This window comes from Arvicanthis niloticus, chromosome 2 (assembly GCF_011762505.2).
Source record: "Arvicanthis niloticus isolate mArvNil1 chromosome 2, mArvNil1.pat.X, whole genome shotgun sequence".
In the NCBI taxonomy this organism is placed as follows: Eukaryota; Metazoa; Chordata; class Mammalia; order Rodentia; family Muridae; genus Arvicanthis; species Arvicanthis niloticus.
This window is the reverse complement of record NC_047659.1, coordinates 26,124,125-26,143,842: the sequence shown is the minus strand read 5'-3', so window position 1 is coordinate 26,143,842 and position 19,718 is coordinate 26,124,125. Positions and strand designations below refer to the sequence as shown.

Sequence of the window (19,718 nt, the reverse complement as noted above, 5' to 3'; positions counted from 1 at the left end):
CACACCACTATAAGTCTTTGCTGTTTTACTTCCTAAATAAACTATGATTACTTAAATTTTTCATGTGTATCAGGGCTTATTAACCTTTTTGCTTGTTTTATATTATAAAGATCATTCAAGTAAAATAATACATTTTCTGGAGCCACTATCTTTTTAGAAAAGAATATTTTATTGTTGAAAATACCAATACTTGTTGGAGGTAGTGGTATAATTAGGCTGGCTCTCCTGCATTTATTGTGTAATTTTAGTAATTATCACAAAATGATCTAAATTGTATCTGTCTTTCCTATAAAATATTGAGGTAAAACAATAAGCTTCATCTCATAATTATGTTTTTCCATTTATTTTAAGAAGATGAGAACTTCTTATAGTTTATTTTCATGTAATTACACTTTAAAACTAAACAATAATTGGATGGAGAAATGGTTCAGCCATTAAGAGCACTTGTTCTCATTGGAAAGGATGAGAATTCAGTTCTCAGTACTGGTTCCTTCCACAGATCAAATTAGCTTAATACTATTTGTAGTTCAGCAAATAGAGTTTGCTGTGTTATATATCGTATTCTTGAGGCTCTTAAAACAAAATCATGAAAGATCTCTGAATTTTTGTTAATGGTATTAAGTCTTGTTGCATTTTGTTACCTCAAATTTTTATGTGATTTTTTATTTTTTATAGGCTATGCAGAATACCATACTGGTGTGCTTAATGTCACTGACAGTCTCTGTTTAGGAACAGTAACTTTTTGAATATCCCTAGTAGGTTTGGGAATGTTAGCACTTGATAATGGGGCTAGAATGCAGTCAGGAGATACTGGTGCCTAGAAAGGAGTTATTTAGTTCAGTAGTTATCAGTTTGTGGGTGGCAACCTGTTTAGGGTTTGAACAGCACTTCCTCAGGGATCAAAGTGCTGAGACTTCCTGCATGTCAGATATTTGTATTATAATTCATAACAGTAGCAAAATTACAGTTAGGAAGTAGCAATGAAAATAATTTTATGGTTGGAGTTTCATCACAACATGAGGAACTGTATTAAAGCATCACTGCATCAGTAAGCTTGAGAACCACGGACTCAGTTCCCCTCCAATTATACTCCATTGTAGATTATAAATGTTACTAGTTACAAGCTGTAGTCCGCTTATTCTCTAACATCCTTTTTGTCAACATGCATTTTATATGGATTTCATTTTTGTTTTCAAGGATATTTTGGAACTCTTAGAAAAGAGAGTGAAGTCAAGATTCTCTCACCGGCAGATACATTTAATGAATTCATTTGATTTTCCACAATATTTGAAAATATTTAAAGAACAATTATCTCTACCTGCAGAATTCCCAGATAAGGTTTTTGCTGAGAGATGGAATGAGAATGTTCACGTAAGTTAAAGGCAGAATCACAAAGCAATGTATATCTTTACGTATTACTAAGGGAACACAAATTATAAACTTCTTATTTAAGAATAATAGAGTATCTTGTCTTCTAAAATATCTCTTCAGAAGAACTTCAGGTTAAGCCTTAAAATTCTTGTCAGTAATTGAAGTTTTTATCCATACCTGGTTTACATTTTAGATAAATTTTTAGTGAATTTGCATAGTTTAAATTTTCTGTATTTCTGTATTTTGGCAAGAAACCACATTAATATTTCATATTTATTTCTATATATGTTTTTATTTTCAGTTCTCATAAACGAGTTTTGTTTATTAGCTGATCGTTGACTCTTAGCATTAGTTTATTAAGAGACTGCTTAGGCTGTGGTGCCTCTCTTATGTATATTAGGCAAGCAGACAACTACACCTTACTTGCAAACTAAATTTTGTTTAACACAGGTTCAATGGTTAGATATAATTTCTTTCTATATTTAACTTTGTTCTGATTCATAATTGCCCACCTGTAATTATTGCTGTAAAAAATACATAGGAAAACCTATTTGTATGTATTGTATTAGTCACTGTTATATTGATGTGAAAAGACACCATGAGCAAGGCAACTTTTTCAAAGAAACTATTTAATTGGAGGCTATATTACTGTTTCAGAGACATATTCTATTATCATTACAGCAGGGAGTGTGTACACAAGCATGCATGGTGCTAGAGAAGTAGCTGTGAGCTACATCCTGATCCACAAGCAGAGTCCGAGAGAGAAACTGAGCCTGTCAGGGGCTTGTGCAATCTCACAGCCCGCTCACTCCCAGTGACACACTTCTTCCACCAAGGCCACATCTCCTAATCTTTCTAATCCTTTCATACAGTTCCATTTCTTGGTGACTAAACAGTCAAATATGTGAGCCTATAAGAACCATTCTTATTCATACCATTACAAAAGTTCCACCTCGTTAAACTAACTAATCTAGATAATCCTTTACAGGAATATACCAGAGCTTATCCTAATCTAGATAATTTCTCATTAACAAGTCAACAGTCAATATTATCCATCACAACTATTGTATATACTCTAATAGACTGTATATTAAGATGTATAGTATTCTTCATTTTAAGAGTAATTAGTTTGAGTCTTTCCTTCCACCAGACTAATCTTTCATAGAACTCAGGAGATTGTTAACTAGGCAAGTTTTCTCCAACACTGTGTCTGATTCAAGATCTCTATGGGGCATATTCCTTGTAATTGGTATTTTACGTTGTTCTTTTTCTTACTATCGTCTGGAATCTAACATCTAGGTTTCTGGCCACTTGGTTTACTTCTCAGTGCCCTCCTGGCCTTCATTCTTTTTATATAGCCCTTTAACTAATTAATAGTCTTATTCTGTCATGTTTTTGAGAGATTTGAATGCATTTGTTCCTTCACATATAAATGTCTGCTTTCCCATTGATTTTACTATTTCCATGCCTATTTATTCTCTTTTCCTATGGTGACTTTACAACCAAGGCCATCATTAATCTAACTATATATGTATTAAATCCATGGGCCCTACATTGTGAGGTGCAGCCACAAATGAAAATTAAACAATAAGATAATGACACATGTACTGCACATATATAGGTTTTTATTTGTTATTCCCTTAATAATTCAGTATAATAATGACCTAGATCTATTGTTATAATAAAACACTATGATCAAAACCAACTTGAGATGTTGAGGGTTTACATGGCTTACAGGTTAGAGTCCATCACTGGAAAGCCAAGACAGGACCCTGAAGGTAGGAAATGAAGTGAAAGCCACAAAAGAATGCTTTTTACTAGCTTTTTCAGTTTACTTCATTATACAGCCAAGGACTACCTGCTCAGACATGGTTCAACCCACAGTGGTTTAGGCCCTCCCACTTCAATCCTTAATCAAAAAAATGCACCCATAGACATGCTGACAGATAGGTTTGATTTTGACGTAGTTACTTAGTTGAGAGCCTGTTTTCCCACAAGACTTTAGATCTAGTTGCCAAAATTACTAATCTGCACAAAAAGCTACTTACATACATTTACTTTGTGTTAGGTAATATAGTATATGTAATCCAAAGACATGTAGAAATGTACATTGGTGTTAACATGCAAAATACTGTACGCAGATTACCCTATCTTCTCATATCAGAGAACAGGATTTCCCTTCGTTTTGTCTGAGGTAGTTCCTTGATTCAGTTCCTCCTATAGACACAGTAATCAATAGAGATAAAGAATGATTGAGATTTCTGTTTAAGTACTAGTGAGTCTTAGTTTAGGTGAATTTAAAAGTCTATACTATTTGATGATAGGGTGGTTCCGCTCTAGTTTTGTTATCAGCTGTCTGTCTGATTGGTCTTAAGCTTCTCAAAGTAAAGAATTTAACCAAGACACATACAGCTTAAGTGACATTTATTTAGCAAAGTAGTCCAGTCCATAGAGACAGGGACATGATGCTTCAAAAAAAAGAATGAGGTAGCAACACATTGAGTCCTCTCAGGTTTTGTGACTGTTTATGGATGACATGATCATGAGGTAGCATTACTGTCTTCCTCCTGGAAAATCATGGTGAACCAGGTGTCTCTTTAGGTTCTTTATTTCCTGTGAGCCTTTAGAAACAACCACATGCCAAGTTTTTTGAGGATGCAAATCCTTCATTAGTATGTAAAAGTTCCCTGAGACCTTAGTTTCCGATATGGTGGTAAGAGCTACTTTTACTTTCAAGGATGTTTAGCTGCAGAAAAGCATATGTCCATTGGGAAACACCTTTTTCAAGACACAGATGCAGTTTTCCTTCTTGCCCAACCGCATCTGAGCAGGGTACTGAGCTACTTAGGTACAACTGCGGTTTTTCTTGTTACCCTGGGTGTGATTCCCTGACTACCTGCTTTTAGTTTTCTTGTTGTTTTTACCAGACTTTATAGTCCCCTGCCTTAAATGGTACATGGTAGGTGATGATCTCTTTCCTTGTGGCAGTCTTGTAGCTTTAGTGATCAAAGGAGAGCTAGCACTATTCGGGCTTGGAGCTCTTGATTTCTTCTCTTCAGACAGTCATCTTGTGTTGCCTCGCATGGGTGTGTTTATAAAATATATTTAGAAAGACTGTCAGTAACATGGCCAGAGACTTTTTCCCTTATGGGTGAGTTTGTGGTGAAGGTGGCTTGAGGAGCTAGCCTCTGTGCCATTGCTGACACTGTAGTGCGCTTTTTCTTGGTTTGTTTACTTGCTTGCTTACGTTTAAGATAAACCTGTAATTTCGACAAGCCCTTTAAAAGCAATTGAAAAATAATAATAAAGTAGAAAATATATCTACTGAAAATGTAAAATTTCATTTCAAGAGACAAAAGCTTATTCCCTAAATTTAGATATTTCTGAGGTGAAAGAAGCAAACCCTGATGTTAAGCTCTAGTAGGAATAAAAACGTTTAGTTTTCTGGGGCTTTTTTTTTTTTCTTTTTGTCATTGTTTATGGAGGTTTAGTTCATTTTTTTGTTTATTGGGATTTGTTAATGTCTTTAATAATTTTTAAAAGATATTATACAATGTCTTTCAATCTTACGGTTTTTGTTTTTTGATCTTGTTTCTTTTACAACTCACCCTGTCCTATTTGTGCTACCCATATACTCGGTTGTGGGGCCATCTGCTAAAGACTGCCCAGCCTGCCAGGAACAACTGACTTTACCTCTTCTAGAACCTGTCAACTGTCCTAGACCCTCAGCCAATGCTGGGGCTCATGAGCCCCTTCCCATATCGTACTAGAATGCTAACAGGCTTGATATTGTCTGGATAGCCACAGCTGCCATTAGTTAATAAATATACCATTTCTACTCTTAGAATCTTTTCACCCCTCTTCTGAGATGGTCTCAGTTTTAATATATAGATGTCCCATTTCTGGCCAAATACTAATCAGTCACTTAGACTCTGCACTTTGACCAGTTGTGAGTTTCTCCATTAACTACCATCTTCTATATAAACTTTAAAAAGAAGTCTGAGCACTGTACCAGATAGGAATTTAGAGGGCAGTTAGATAAAGTGTCCATATAGTAGAATAGTGGAGTAGAGCGCTCCAGCCATAGGTTTGGCCATATTTACAGTACTAGGCATGTGCTTCCTGTGGAGAATCTTAAATCTAGTTCATAATTTTTGCACACTACTGCTCTGGTCCCATGGACATAGCTTGCCATGCTGGTCATTATTTTGTTACTGTTTTTGTTTCAAATTGTTTAAAGAAAAGGAACCTTTATACCAAGCAGAGGACTTTTGAAAAATTATGCCAAGTGCTGTTGCATCTTTGCTTGCTTTTGTTAAATTCATTCTTTTCATCTGTATTTACCTTCTGTTAAAAATCCCAATTCTTTAAAACTGATCCCTTGTTTCTGTATCCATTGGCATCTTAATGTATCTCAAGTTTAGTTTTACATACTTTGTATTGTATCATTGATTATCACTTCCCTCTTGAAGCTTCTTTGCTTGTGTGATGGTTAATCTTCATGTCAGTGTGACTAGTTTAGATTGCCATGGAACCATTCTTCTGCATAAGTCCATGTGGTTATTTCCAGAAAAATTTAATTACAGAGGGAAGACCTGTCCTGAATGTGGGTGTCACCATTTCATGTGCTAGAGTTCCATACCGAATGGAAAGGAAAACGTGAGCTAAGAAGTGACATTCGTCATCACCTCCTCCCTGATGCAGTGCTTTTTCACTGGCACATGCTGCTTTCAGCTCCTGTTATGGTGCCTTCCCCTCCATGGTAGATTGTACCCTTCAAAAGTAGGGCCAAAATAAACACTCTCTTAGCTGCTTTATCTTTAGGAATGTTTTCTAGATTGCTGTGGTCTCTTGTACATTCTTCCAGGCTTTAGTGTGTCTTTTTTCATTGCTCCTTTTTCTGTCTACCACTTTATAACTTCTTGACCATAGCTTACTCTGCACAAGCACTCTGCCCGGCCCCATCCCCTACCCACACCCGCAATCTTTTTTTTTTTCTTTTTTTTTTCCCCCCTTTTCAATGAAGGCTTCATCAGGCAAGTCTAGTGTAAGTGTCTGAATTCTCTCCACAGTTGTAATTGGCTCCAGTTAGGCTTTCTTTTTTCTTCCTGTCCTGTCCCTTTGCAAATGGCTGTGCTTAAAGTGCATGATGACTCCTTTTTGTTGTCACTGTGACATGATCTGTTTCAGCTCATGTTCTTAAAGCTCTTCATTTCCCCACTACATTCTTTCTGACTCCACTGTCTTCTCAAGTATTAGAACTTTTCTCTGCTGTGATTTGTGCTACATTCTGTTCATCCATCTCACTAGTTTTGATTATATAGTTTCTCCATATTAGATTGGAAATTTGGGGTCAAGCTATACTTGCATTGATTTTTGTTGTTTTTTTTTTTTTAGTGTCTCTCTGAAGATTCAACTGTGCTTGAAGTTCTACAGAAACATTTCAATGTCAACAAAAACTTGCAGTCATTACATATGCTATTGGTTTGTATTTTTAAATGTATTTTTACCTGATCTATACAAATAATTATTATCTATATTATTATAAATACATAAGTATTATACCTATTTTACATATAAAAACTATACATATTAATGAACTATCTTATGTTTTGATACATTCATACATGTATAATCTGTATTTTTAACATTTTGAAGTGCCTTGCGTTTTCACTAATAGCTAAACTATTTCTACATTTCTACTAATAGTATATAAGTCAAGAGTACTGCTTATATCTTGATTTGAAAATTTTAAACTTAAAGATGAATTTGGGGAAAAATGTCATTTACTACATTAGTTGTGCTGATATTTAAATATAATACATAGTTTACTTGATTCTTGCTTGGTTATTTTCATTGATACTCTTCTCCAACACAGATCCAGTACATATTTTAAGTATATCATACTTAAGCATCTCATTTTCCTTTGAAGCATTTCGTTGTAAATAATTTTTAAGTTTTAGGATTAGCATTTTTATTCTTACTATACAAAGATGTGATTGGATTTTGTATGTTAATTTTATGTTTTGCATTCAGTTTTGCTGAACTCTCAGACTTTTAAAAATAGTTTCTTTGGAATTTTCTATGTAGTCATACTCAGATTATCTTCTAATAGGTGTGTTTTCTTGTTCCCTTTGTAGTCCTTTTTTTTCTTTTCTTTTTTCTTCTCTCTTCTCTTTCTTATATATCGCCTTGACTTGTTGGTTCAGAGTAGTGACAGTAGACATTTTTCCTAGTTGCCAGTTTTAAGAGGAAGATATTCACGGTTTTAGTATGGTATAAATTTTATCTGTAAGGTTTTTTTGTACATGCTCATTTTCAACTTCTTTCTTATGCTTGATGTGTTGAGTTTATTATGAACCCATCTAACATTTTTGTCAGATGCTAGGTCAGTGGATATGATCATATAATTTTTCTTTAATGATTGATATGTTAGATTACATTCACTTCTTTTAAGGTGATTTGTTTACATGGTTTTGTTTATCTTTTATTTATCACTTGGTGAAGGGAGCAAGTCATGTCTGGGTGTTTAAATAATGTCAGTATTAATCAAATACTTTGTTATGAATTATAATTCATTTTATTAATAATATTTGAAATTAGTCTAGTGTTTTTAGAAAATTATACTACATGCCTTTCAGGGAGACAGTATTTCTTGGTCCTTTTGTTTCTGGTCATTTTCAATAATAGGAACAAGTAATACTGACCATTTGTTAAGTAGCATACCTGCTCTGTAACTAGTTATTTTTCTACATAATATCTAGGTATTTTATAATAATCATAATAATAAAAGGAAACCCTTATTCTTTGATATTTCTTCTTAAAAAAAAAAAATTGAAACCCGTGAGTTAAACATTTCTTTCACAGCAGGTAAATGGCAAAGCTCAGTCCCACCGTTAGGCTGTTTACGCCTATGGCACGCATCATTACATTTCTACCATGTTACCTTTACTGATTCTTATTCCCCACATCTGCTTTTACTAACAAATGTTGTCTTTCTCCAAATAAGTTTCCTATTTGTTAGTTTAATTCCCTTCTACCCATCAAAACTACAATGTCATTTTTAGCAACTTGGCAATAATGAAGTTATGGATTAAGAATCTTTAGAATCTTTAGATTAAAAATTTTCCACAGATACATAAAGATGTATAAAACAACATGTATAATATTTATTTTTTAAATATTATTTGCATTTTAAATATTATATTTATTTGCAGTCTTGTTTATCATTACACAAAATGAAAATGGCATATGTTTATCAACAGGAAATTAGGAAATGTGGGTAGTTACAAAGGAATACAATAGAAAATGAGTGAACTAGAATTGAAATCACAATGTAAATTAATTCTTATAATTTTCACTCAAAGTTCTAACACTAGATTGCATTGGTTATAGAAGGCTTGAAAAATAATTGTGTTATCTAGTAATACCTACAGTATAGAGTTTAAAGCTTATAAGAATATATTAATATAAAGATTCTTGACAGTTTTATGTGGCAAAGGGTGTAGTACAATCAAGAACAGTATCCACAGATCTATAACAGGTATATTTTATAAAATATAAAAGGGATATCATATAGATATATTATTCTGTTTGATTTTTTTAATGTAAGAAATATCTTACAATGAATAGAAAAAAAGTAGAAAAGGAAAGAGCCACAAATGGTCTGAGTTCTAACTTGTAGAAGAATGAACGTCAGCGATTTCCAGCCTCTTGTCACTAACTGTAGAGTATCTGACACACACATTTAACCTGAAGCTGTATGTTTGCTACATGTATATATATTACTACATATATCTATATAATTACTATATATATCTGCTGCATCTACAAACTCTACATTCTTGAATTCCAAATAAAAATCATTAATTGAGGGGTGAACTTAGTCCAGAAGGTGGTGCTTGCTTAAGAAGAATAAATGAAGAGGATAGTTTTAGAGGATAGTCTAAGTTTATAATTATTTTCAAAATTAGTAACTTCTACACTGAACTTACTTTTACATATTATTTGTAAAAATTTGTATAAAACATAGGTGTTCTTCTAAGGTGTGTGATAGTATTTGATTAGTAGTCTTTCAGTTTTTTTCTTATTGGACGTTTTAGAAATGTTTTTTTTTTTTTTTCTTTTGGAGAGTAATAAGATTCAAATGCAAACTAGTAGAGAGAGCAGCGTCTGAACTGAACAGTTGCTACATTTTCATGGAGCAAAGTTTTTAAGGTTATTTTTCTAGTTTCTATCTTACAAGAATAAACTATAAAATATTTTTTAAAATTGTTCTAAAATATCTCCAAAATATTCAAGTAAATAAGTACTTTTTAAAATACACCTTTCTTTAGATGCTTGCTTTAAGTCGAGTAACCGTATCACATCCATTTATGACTTCAGCAGATCTGATGGAGGCACAGCATTTGTGTAGCCTGGATTCTAAAGCAAATATTGTACATGGTGAGAAACTACTTTGTTAATCTTTCTTTTGATCCTTTGATTTTCAAAATTTAGATTTAGATGTTTTCTGAGATTATAATTAGTCTTGAGCATGGAGCTTTGAATACAGAATGCTTTATATACAACTTTGAATTGGTACTGTATTAAGTATGTTATCACTCTCACTTAAAGTGAAAGAGACTTTGTGTTCTACATCCCATACCACATGGGAATTCCAGGTAGGACTATTGTTGATATTCTCCTTGCTTACCCTAAGTGCTATTCTATTTGTTGGTACTTGCTCATTTGGGTTCACTATCCCTTTTGAAATATAAGATATATTTTAGGTTTAATTTCCAGAACTTCTCTGAATAAATGCCTCCCAAAGGCCTATGATACTTGAAATTACATGATAATCATAATATGTGCAATTTGTTGTGGGCGATATAGTATCAAACCTTTTATACTTATAACACATCCCTTTAAGTTTAGAAAAATCTGTATGTTATAGATCATCCCACCCCCAGAAAAAAAGCCTTAAAGTCCAGGAAGTTAGATGACTTACTTGTTGAAATACCTTTAAATACAGAGAAATCCTGACCTCCTCTATCCTTCAGAAGCTTGCGTTGTTTTCTGGACAGCAGTTAGTTTAGTGGCATGAACCCTTGGCTACAACTCAAGAGTCCATCTCCCTTTAATTCTAGGTCTGTCGGTCTTGGAAATCTGTCTCATAATTGCAATGAAACATTTAAATGACATATATGAAGAAGAACCCTTTAATTTTCAAATGGTGTATAATGGTGAGATGAAGTTCATCATTTTCTTCTAGATTTCTTGCCTATTCCTTATTTGAAAGTACTAATATTCTCATTGCTTACTCTGCAGAATTTCAGAAATTCATTCAAAGAAAGGCCCATTCTGTTTATAACTTTGAGAAACCTGTGGTCATGAAGGTATGGTTGACTTGTATTTTTTATCAGATCCATTGATTTTTTTTTTATTATTTACTTTATAACTTTTTGAACACTTAGGTATTATAGGAATATTTTTAGCAAAATTTTGTAAAAATGAAATGCTTCAATAATTCTGTAGATAGCCTGTTTTACAGTTTGTGAAGGTATATTGCCCTCTGCTGTCTGTTCTTAGCATTTGCCTACTGAGAAGGAACTAAAAGATGTTAAGTTTTATTTAGGGTAAGACATCAGTTTACAACTTTAAAATGATATCCTCCACTACAAAGAAAATGTAAATCACATTATATATTCTTACATTATCTAGTAGGCATAATAAAGTTGTAACAGTATAACCCAATTGATTAAAAAAAATTTCCAAATTCATGATAAACGTATTTCCTGAACTATTTTCTTTTGTGTCTTTAAAATTTGGTAGATTTATAAATAGTTATAGTAGATCCCAATTTAATGCACATTCCTTAGAAATTCATTCTTTTAAACTCATTAAATAGCTAAAAAAAAGATTTACATTTTAAAATTATATGAACTATAGTCATTTTTCTAAGTAAATTTAGTCTAAGTATTTTTACCTTACATTAATTAAATGAAAATTAAATAAAATGTAAATACAAAGCCACACAGTTTGCGATTGTCTTTGTCCAGTGTTGTTTAGACAGTGTGGTTCTGGGTTCTATATGGGAGAAAATTTTTTGTTTTGTTTTAAGCACTAGAAGCTTGATCCTTTGGTATTCCATATAGAGCATAGTGAGAATTTTGTTTTGTAGCAGTTTTTAAAAGTGAGCATTCTTTTTTTGCCAGATCAAGCTGCAGCAGTCATAGAGTCCTGAGGGTAGATTCTTCCCTTAACCACCAGTCTTGTTGTTGCAATTTTGAAAAGAGCACCTGATAGTGTTTAGAAATAATTTTTTAGGAGCTTATTTGTACATTTTAAAATAGGGTATATTTTGCATCTTGGAAATATGTTTTCAATTTTGTTCAGCTACACCTCAAGAATTTAATATTTTATCATTTTTCAAAATGGTGTCTGAGCTTTTTTCTTCCAATAAGAATTTTTATGATAAACAGACTATATTCCAGTGATACTTTTCACGGGGAACTGTAAGAATGTTCAAGAATCTACTTCAGTATGTCACTGTTTTAGTATTTCATCATAGTATAGTTTTTTTCTTAGTAGCATATGTAAACAACTATCAAGTGATGCATGAGTTGTAGATTAAGAGGAACCTAACAATGAAGAACTCCATTAAGGTAACTAAGGAAACTGGGGGTTAAACAAACATATCCCCTGCCTGACCCCAGGTCTGCCATTTTACAGGATCCTTTACTTACATGATGCACCCAATAGGCCTTCCTGTACTCTGGGGTCTTCCTTACCTGTCTTGTTTTACAACTGCTAAAGGTTTTTTTCTTTTTAAGATTTTATTTAATTTTTTATTGAAAGTAGTTATTTGCATTCAGGTATCAGTCCCTCAGATTCTTCTCACTGCCTCACCCTTCTAACACCACACATACTCATTCATATTCCCTCTCTCTCTCTCTCTCTCTCTCTCTCTCTCTCTCTCTCTCTCTCTCTCTCTCTCTCTAACAGGCAGATAGAAAAGATAAGCAAGAATAAAACAGAATGAACAAACTGACAATAGAAAGAAAGAAAGAGCCTCAGGAGAAAGCATGCACAGAGGCATACAAATAAAACCCATAAACAAAAGTGGAAGTCATAATACATAAGCCAGAGAACAGTAACAGGAGAAAATGCTAAAACAAAGCCCTATGAAGCAGACAGAAAAATAATAATAATAATAATAATACCACCTTTGGGTTCATTTTCTGTTGGCTATCTGCTACTGGGCATGGTCTGTATCCTTAAGTGTAATTTGCATACCCAGAGAGATTGGAGAACTATTTTCTACTTTGCAAGCAAGTGTTAATTGGAGGTAACTTGTTGGTTAGAGAAAGAGAGTCTACTTCCCCATCTTGAGATCCCATCTCTTTTGGACAGTGTTTTTGCTTCCTTTTTCCTTGAGCTCTGAAGGGGAGGGTTCTGATGAAAAACTTCCACTTAGGACTGAGTCTTTCAAGGGCTCTCATTCTGCACAGGTTCCAGTGGTGAGTCTCCGTATCAGTTCCCATCTGTTGCAGGAGAAACTTTACTGATGTTCACTAAGTGGTACCTACTAGTGTATAGCTGTACTTAATGTTCAATAAGGTTTTATTGAGAAAGAAAATGTATATTCTAGTAACCTATCTCATTAGCAAAACTCATCAGATTAAGGTTTTCAGATCAAAGTAATAGACAAAGGACTGGAGCTATGTAGCTCAGGTGAGTTTATGATGAGCATGAGTAAGATTTAGGTACAGTACCCATCACCCACCACTGGAAAAGTCTAAAGGGACCTGTGAGGTACAGTCTGCCTAGACACAAAACCTAGTGATTTAAGGTTTAGGTAAAATACCTCCACACCCGGCTGGGTTGGTCTATGGCATTTGCTTGTTTATGGGGACAGACAACTGTATCAAAACTCTCTCCAAATATGCAGTTTTTATGGATTTGACTAAACTTGTATCTGAGGGTGGGGTGGGGCTATTTTGTTTAGTGGTCCAAGGTAAGCACTTTATACTGCTGAGCTAAATTCCCATTCCTAAGGGTGATTTTAACTCTATTGGCAACCTTCCCATTCTTTTTTTCTCCCCTATCATGAACAAAGTTGGGAGTTTATTAAGAAAAAGATTTTAGACCTAGCCCTGGTGGTACATGCCTTTAATCCCAGTTCTTCGGAGGTAGAAGCAAGTGGATCTCTGAGTTGGACACCTAGTCTACAAATGAAGTTCCAGTAGTCAGGACTACACAAGGAAATCCTGTCTTCAAAACCTTAATGAATGGGCAAATGAGTAAAAAATTTTTATATAAATTCAGTTGTGCACAGGGTAGCGTGCACTTAGGAAAGAGGCTCTTCAAATGTGCTTTCTCTTCTTTTTCACACCTTACGAAAACCAGTAACTGTCCTCTACAAGTGTCTGTCCCCTTTAGTCTAAGCTTTGTGTTTTTTCTTGCAGGCATTTGAGCACTTACAACAATTGGAATTAATAAAACCCATGGAAAGAACTTCAGTAAATTCTCAGAGAGAATACCAGCTAGTGAAACTACTTTTGGATAATACTCAAATTATGAATGCTCTACAGAAATACTCCAACTGCCCTACAGATGTTAGGCAGTGGGCAACATCTTCACTAAGCTGGCTATGAAGATTTTAATTACATTTCTGTGAAGACCTAAAAGTACTGCTCTTTAATAAGATATGCTACTACATTGCTTTGTTTATAAATATTGTTTATGGGAAACTTGCTCTTAGTATCTTGGCTGTGTTTTGAATAATGACCATGCATGGACACAGTTTTATTAATTTAAATTACACCACAAAAGTAGCAGTTCAAAAGAATAAATTGTGCTTATTTTATGGGTGGTCCAGAAGATGATTTGATACTCTTGTAAAGTGTATGTGGTCCATTGGAAAGGTTAACTTCAACTAAGCACTTAGTTTACAGATCATAATCTTAAGCAGTCTGGAGAAATAGGAACAGAAAATACATGAGGAATGTTGGGGTTGGGCTGGTTTTCCTGAGTTGGTTCCTATAGGATCCTCCAGATCTCCAGCGTTCTAGTTCAGTAGACTAGCCCACTTGGGCTGAAGGGCTTGTGTGGAAAGAGTCCAAACAATTCAGCATTTTCTTCTCTGCTTATCACAATTGTAGGAAGCTTTTTTTTAATGTACATTCTGGGTATACTTTATTTCAGAAGGGACCAAAATTGCCATCTAACAGGTACCTTAAAGGATTTCTGGGCAGCTGCTTCCACAAATACAATATTAGCTGTTAGCTTCAAAAAACGGAATTCTCTAAGAACATGGTATGTTGGTCCGAGTCCACCTCCTAAATTCATAGACATAAATAAAACTAGCAGGTTAAAATGGTACTTAATCTCGGTGAGTTCCTTTTTTTCAAGAATATTTGATTGTATATTTAGTTATAGTAAGATTTTATAGAATACATATACCCTCTATGTGCAATTTGTAAGGTATCTGCAGAATTAAATGCTATTATTTACAGATTAGAAATCTCACCATTGTCAGGGTCCAGGATCACAGTATGGGAATGACTGGTATGACCTTGAATGCAACTTGGTTAAGTAACATTCAAGCCAGTGTTGTTAAAAACTAAAGCTTAACAACACTTTTTTTTTTTTTTACTATTTTTACAGGATACTGTAGGAAATAATTTGACTTTTAAGAAATCTTAAATACAAATTTTCTGTGCATTAATGTAGTACCTCACAGTTAAAACCTACTTTCTTCATACACAGCCTTTGCCTTTCTTATAGTAAACATGTTTAGCTTTCTATGTCTTTTTTTAATAATCAAGATAAAAATGAATCCATAGACATATATGTCCAATTTTTAAACACTTTCACCTTATAAGCTGTTCAAACTACATTATTAGATAATTCTAAAATGAGAAAACTTAGATACTAAAAAACAAATCATAAGAATGTTTGTCATGGAAGTGTCTGTCTATAAACATACAATTCCACAACTTAAGCAAGAAAGGTGGATACTTTTAGGAGCCTAAATAAACATTTCCAAACTAGCCTGAGTTATCTCAGTAACAAGAAGGGGTGGGGAGAGGTTGGAATGATTGTGAACAGAATGTCTGACTTGAAAATTTCTGTGCAATGAAGAGAATTTAAAATCTCTGCTCAAGACCCCTGGGCCAAGAGATGGAAGAACAAACAAAAGAATTTTCCATGTAGTCTTTCTCCATGTGGCCTACTGAAGCTTGTTTAAAAGGCACCTGATTTTACACAGACACATGTCTGAAAAATTATTAAAATCTATTGTTCAAACTTCCATATGGTAATGTCTTATAATGTAAGGACATAGTATCCACTGACAAGAGTTAGACATCTTAGGCTGTGCAATGGAAAACGGTGTCTTTGTATCAGTGAATGCACTTCCTACCATGGTGTGCCTTTTGATTTGAGTAAAATGACAGTGCAGGTTCTTGTTACCTTCACTGTTAACCTGAGAGCACAGAATCTGATGAATCTGTGACTTTAAGAATAAGCCTATGGTAATGGGCAAGAAGGACCAACATAGTCAGATAACAGAAGAAGGAAAATTCCCTTATTTACAAACCTCCCTGATTTTATGACCCTTGAAAATCTCAAGACGGAAGCCTCACTGTAAATTGGAAAGCTCTCATTACCCTCTTTAACAACATAAATACTAAAGAAAAACTGCATGTGCAAATAATACCATATTCATTTTTTATTTAACATGGGGATGGAATGGGGATAGCATACATTTTATTTGTACAATATTTAACAATCACTTATTCAAGGTGGGATTTTATGGGGATTTTTTTTCATTTTTAGCTTTCTGTTAAATACTTGCAGAAAAAAAAATAGCAAGTACAATATGACAGTAGTACAACAACCTGTGCCCAAAACACTGACAAGAAATACAGAGTAAAGCTAAAATAATTGTTTACCAAGATTTTGAGAGGTAACAAATAGGGAGATACGGGTTGAGACTGCATAAAAAACGTACTGCTGGTTGAATATCTGAGGTAAATGATGTTTAATCAAGATGCTACTTGTATCTTTGTCCATAAATTGTAAATAATTTTATGCACATTATACCAAATCTTCCTAAAAAGTAATTTTTGAAAAAAGTAAAAAAGAGAAACTGGAAAATATCTGATGAAGCATTTTTTTAAAAAACAGTAATCAGTCTATTCCACTAAACTACCATCTATCTGGTGAGGGTTTTTTTCCCCAACCATTTGAATTTTACTTAAATGTGACTTAATTATTAAGGATAAGAAAAAGGGTCAGAGCGATGTTTTCATAATTTTGTGATACATGATTTTTTTTAAGTCCAAAGGTATTTGTTTGTTTTTCCTGGTTGTATTTTTAGAATATCACCATGAAAGATAGTGCAAGTTCATGGGACCAATAATTGTGAGGCACAGTCTCTGTTCTGGAATTCACAAGGTACCTGTAATAAAACATCCAAACAAGAGTCACAAATCACATGCTAAAACTCCTAGCATCTAAAATACATACAAGATCTGTGCAGGGCATAGATAGACTTCAAATAAATTCAAACACTGGTTACTCCATCAGTCCTATGGCAGTTGATCATAAAGCATTTCTCACATGGGAGATTTGGGCAAGGTAGAGTAAGAGCAGCAGTTCTGGTGGGTATCAGAAAGGCAAAGTACAAGACATCATGAGCACCATACACATGAAGATATACAGGGGTCCAAATTTGCCATCTCCCTAAAAATAAATCATTTTCATTCTTTGATCTTTCTTTTTCAGTATCCTAACTCAAATCTTTTTATCTGCCCACTCTGCACTTACTGTAAACCAAACACTAAAATGCCCTGCAAAAGAAAGTTTTAACAAGACTAGGTATAAGGACAGGTAGTCACTGGAACATTCTTAATCTTACTGCTTATAAAAAAGGCTTTCTGTTAATGTAGTTCTTGAGAGAATACACGTTTTAAAATTGATAAGCTAGATTTACATACAATACCCAAGATTTCTTTTAAAAAAAATTTCTAGTATGAAGACAAAGCATTTTATATCATGAACCAGTCTTGGTAAAATTTATCTGTAGTGCTTTCTTAAGCCAAATGGTCATAATCTCTCTCATTTAATCAGTTTTTAAAGGAGGCTGAATGTTTACAACCAGTAGCAGTTTGCTTATAGAGGTGAACAATTAATTTCCTTGTATGCGTATTTTCTTGTGGTCTTCCTTGATTAGTTTACAAATGGAAGCAAACCTAAATCAAGAGTTTGAGGGGCCAAATATGTATAAATCAAAACAGGGAACACTAAACTTGGCAATCTTAGGAATACAGTGAGACCTTGGGTACATAGACAACGCACAATTCTCTATGGTATGTGGCATACAGACAAGAATGCTATTATCCTCCCCGCTTAAAGTCTGTTGACCTATGAATATTGTTTACAATTCTTCCCAGAGATTAGTGCACATCATATGTAAAATGTAGTGTCTGATGTCTTAACCATCTGAAGATAATGCATTCACAGTGAGCTCCTGATAGTAATGTAAAAAGTTTATAAAAATTAATGTATGGATGTTAAAGTGACTCAACAAAAATGTATATAACATAATACTGGCTATCTGTTGGTAATGTAAAAATTCAGGGAATTAATTTTTTTCTTGGGCCTATGTAAGCTTGAGGAAAGATCCAAATATATTCTAATATTGTTTTTAAAAGCACTCTGGTACATACTTGTCATCGATTCCGTTATTCTTCGCAAGGATAAGGCATGAACTGTCTAGAATTAGCTGTAAAAGTAATGTGGGGAGGAGGCTAAGCTGTGTTCCTTAGACCAGCACTGGTTACCTCTTAATGTCATTGCATATTATAAGTTCAACTTGTTATCCCTGATTTGTTTTAAAGCAGTAATACCTGAAATCTGTGCTTAAAGGTCACTATCTTTATCCTAAGATAATTCTCTCCATATCACAGACATCAAATATTACTCTGACAAGATGGCACCACGCAGTACAGTGATAAAAGTTACAAGTCTAGAAGCAGAGTGAAGAATTCTGAGTAATGACACTTCCTGAGGTGATCATAAAACAGTGATTAGAATATCCCACACACTGTTTGGTGAAAAGAAGAAATACACCACCATTTAACATATATAAATAGGAAAAGAAATCTATTTTAAAAGAAAAATGAAGAGCTTTCCAGTGTCACAGCTCACTTAAAAAATTTTAAATCATGCTTTTATGTTTTCAAATTTTCCCAAACACAGCACACCTTAAAGAAAAAAGAGCTACTTAAGTATGCAATATTTTGGGACCTGGATATAAGAGGGTGGGGGGAGTGACACCAATATTTTTTCTCCATTTCAAAAACAGCACTTTGTTTTCCCTAAATTACAAGCCAGTAGAAGAAAAGCTAAAACACTGCTTTACAAATAGCCACTTACTATTGGCACTAAGCATAGCTTACCATTTTTTTCTTAAATAACACAGTGAATTTGTAATACCTTGTTATAAAACATGGACTGATTTATTCAAATTCTGTTAGTGTTTTCAATTTTATAATTTAGCAACCGTGGAACTGAGGTATACCTTGTTGAGGGAGGTTAAAGTAATGCTTGGAAGCCTCTTTACTGTACCCCACTTTGATGACTATGTACACACAACAGCAGCACACTACACATTCACAAGCTGTGTCATGTTGGCATTACAATAGTCATTTATAGAAACAACAGCAAATGCAATAAAAAGTTACCCTTTTTAAAATCTGAAATGAAAAGTTTTTGATTTAAAAAAAATAGCAGTAGTTCATTTAAGGAATTAGTGTCTTCTGACAGACATTAAGAAATCTGATGTCAGTTTTCAAACACTTGATTAGCCAGGTCCAAAAGATCCTTGATTTGGAGAGGGCCACATTCTTCGTGTACATTTTCAGAAGTTCTTTACAGTTTGCAGCTTTTCCCTTAGACTCCCCTTCATATCTGCTGCAGACGATGCAGTGAAGTCTCCCAGATCCATGCTTTCCACAAGTGGCAGCTTGCGTACATGTCCCGGAGGCATCCTACTCATTTCACACAGAAAATAAACTAAGCAGTTTCCTTAGCTTAGCAGCTCCAGTTCAGAGTCCCAATTCTCAGTGTGTACAGATGGTGCAACCATCATAGACTAGATTCTTTGGGAGGAAAGTCAACATTTGTCACCATTGTGACCACTGTTACAATGTCCTCTGTAGTAATAATATTTGTTAGTCTTTGCATCTGAGTAATTCTTTCACCTACACATCCAGCTGATAACCTGGCTTCTGCATCATGATCCCAACATTCTTCTATCGTTTCACAGAGCATTGCCATTCCCTAAGAGGAGAAGA

The 19,718-nt window shown here is 34.0% G+C and overlaps 2 protein-coding genes across 12 annotated transcripts in view; one reads left to right on the top strand and one right to left on the bottom strand.

The window, feature by feature from the left end:
- The window catches only part of Orc4 (origin recognition complex subunit 4), a 39,187-nt gene extending 24,451 nt beyond the window's left edge, over positions 1 to 14,736 (top strand). For 7 of the 10 annotated variants that reach the window (XM_034494425.2, XM_034494421.2, XM_034494420.2 and 4 more), the window contains 6 exons: positions 1,198 to 1,371; positions 6,769 to 6,855; positions 9,708 to 9,816; positions 10,500 to 10,595; positions 10,681 to 10,748; positions 13,821 to 14,736. In XM_034494425.2, the coding sequence (XP_034350316.1) occupies positions 1,198 to 1,371; positions 6,769 to 6,855; positions 9,708 to 9,816; positions 10,500 to 10,595; positions 10,681 to 10,748; positions 13,821 to 14,009 (723 nt within the window). In that variant the 3' untranslated portion in view covers positions 14,010 to 14,736. The remainder of the gene's footprint in view (positions 1 to 1,197; positions 1,372 to 6,768; positions 6,856 to 9,707; positions 9,817 to 10,499; positions 10,596 to 10,680; positions 10,749 to 13,820) is intronic. The other 3 variants (XR_013108586.1, XR_013108585.1, XM_034494426.2) reach the window with 3 other exon arrangements.
- Positions 14,737 to 16,072: 1,336 nt separating this feature from the next.
- Acvr2a (activin A receptor type 2A) overlaps positions 16,073 to 19,718 on the bottom strand; it is an 81,204-nt gene continuing 77,558 nt past the window's right edge. For both annotated transcript variants that reach the window (XM_034494417.2, XM_076928721.1), the window contains one exon: positions 16,073 to 19,704. In XM_034494417.2, the coding sequence (XP_034350308.1) occupies positions 19,510 to 19,704 (195 nt within the window). In that variant the 3' untranslated portion in view covers positions 16,073 to 19,509. The remainder of the gene's footprint in view (positions 19,705 to 19,718) is intronic.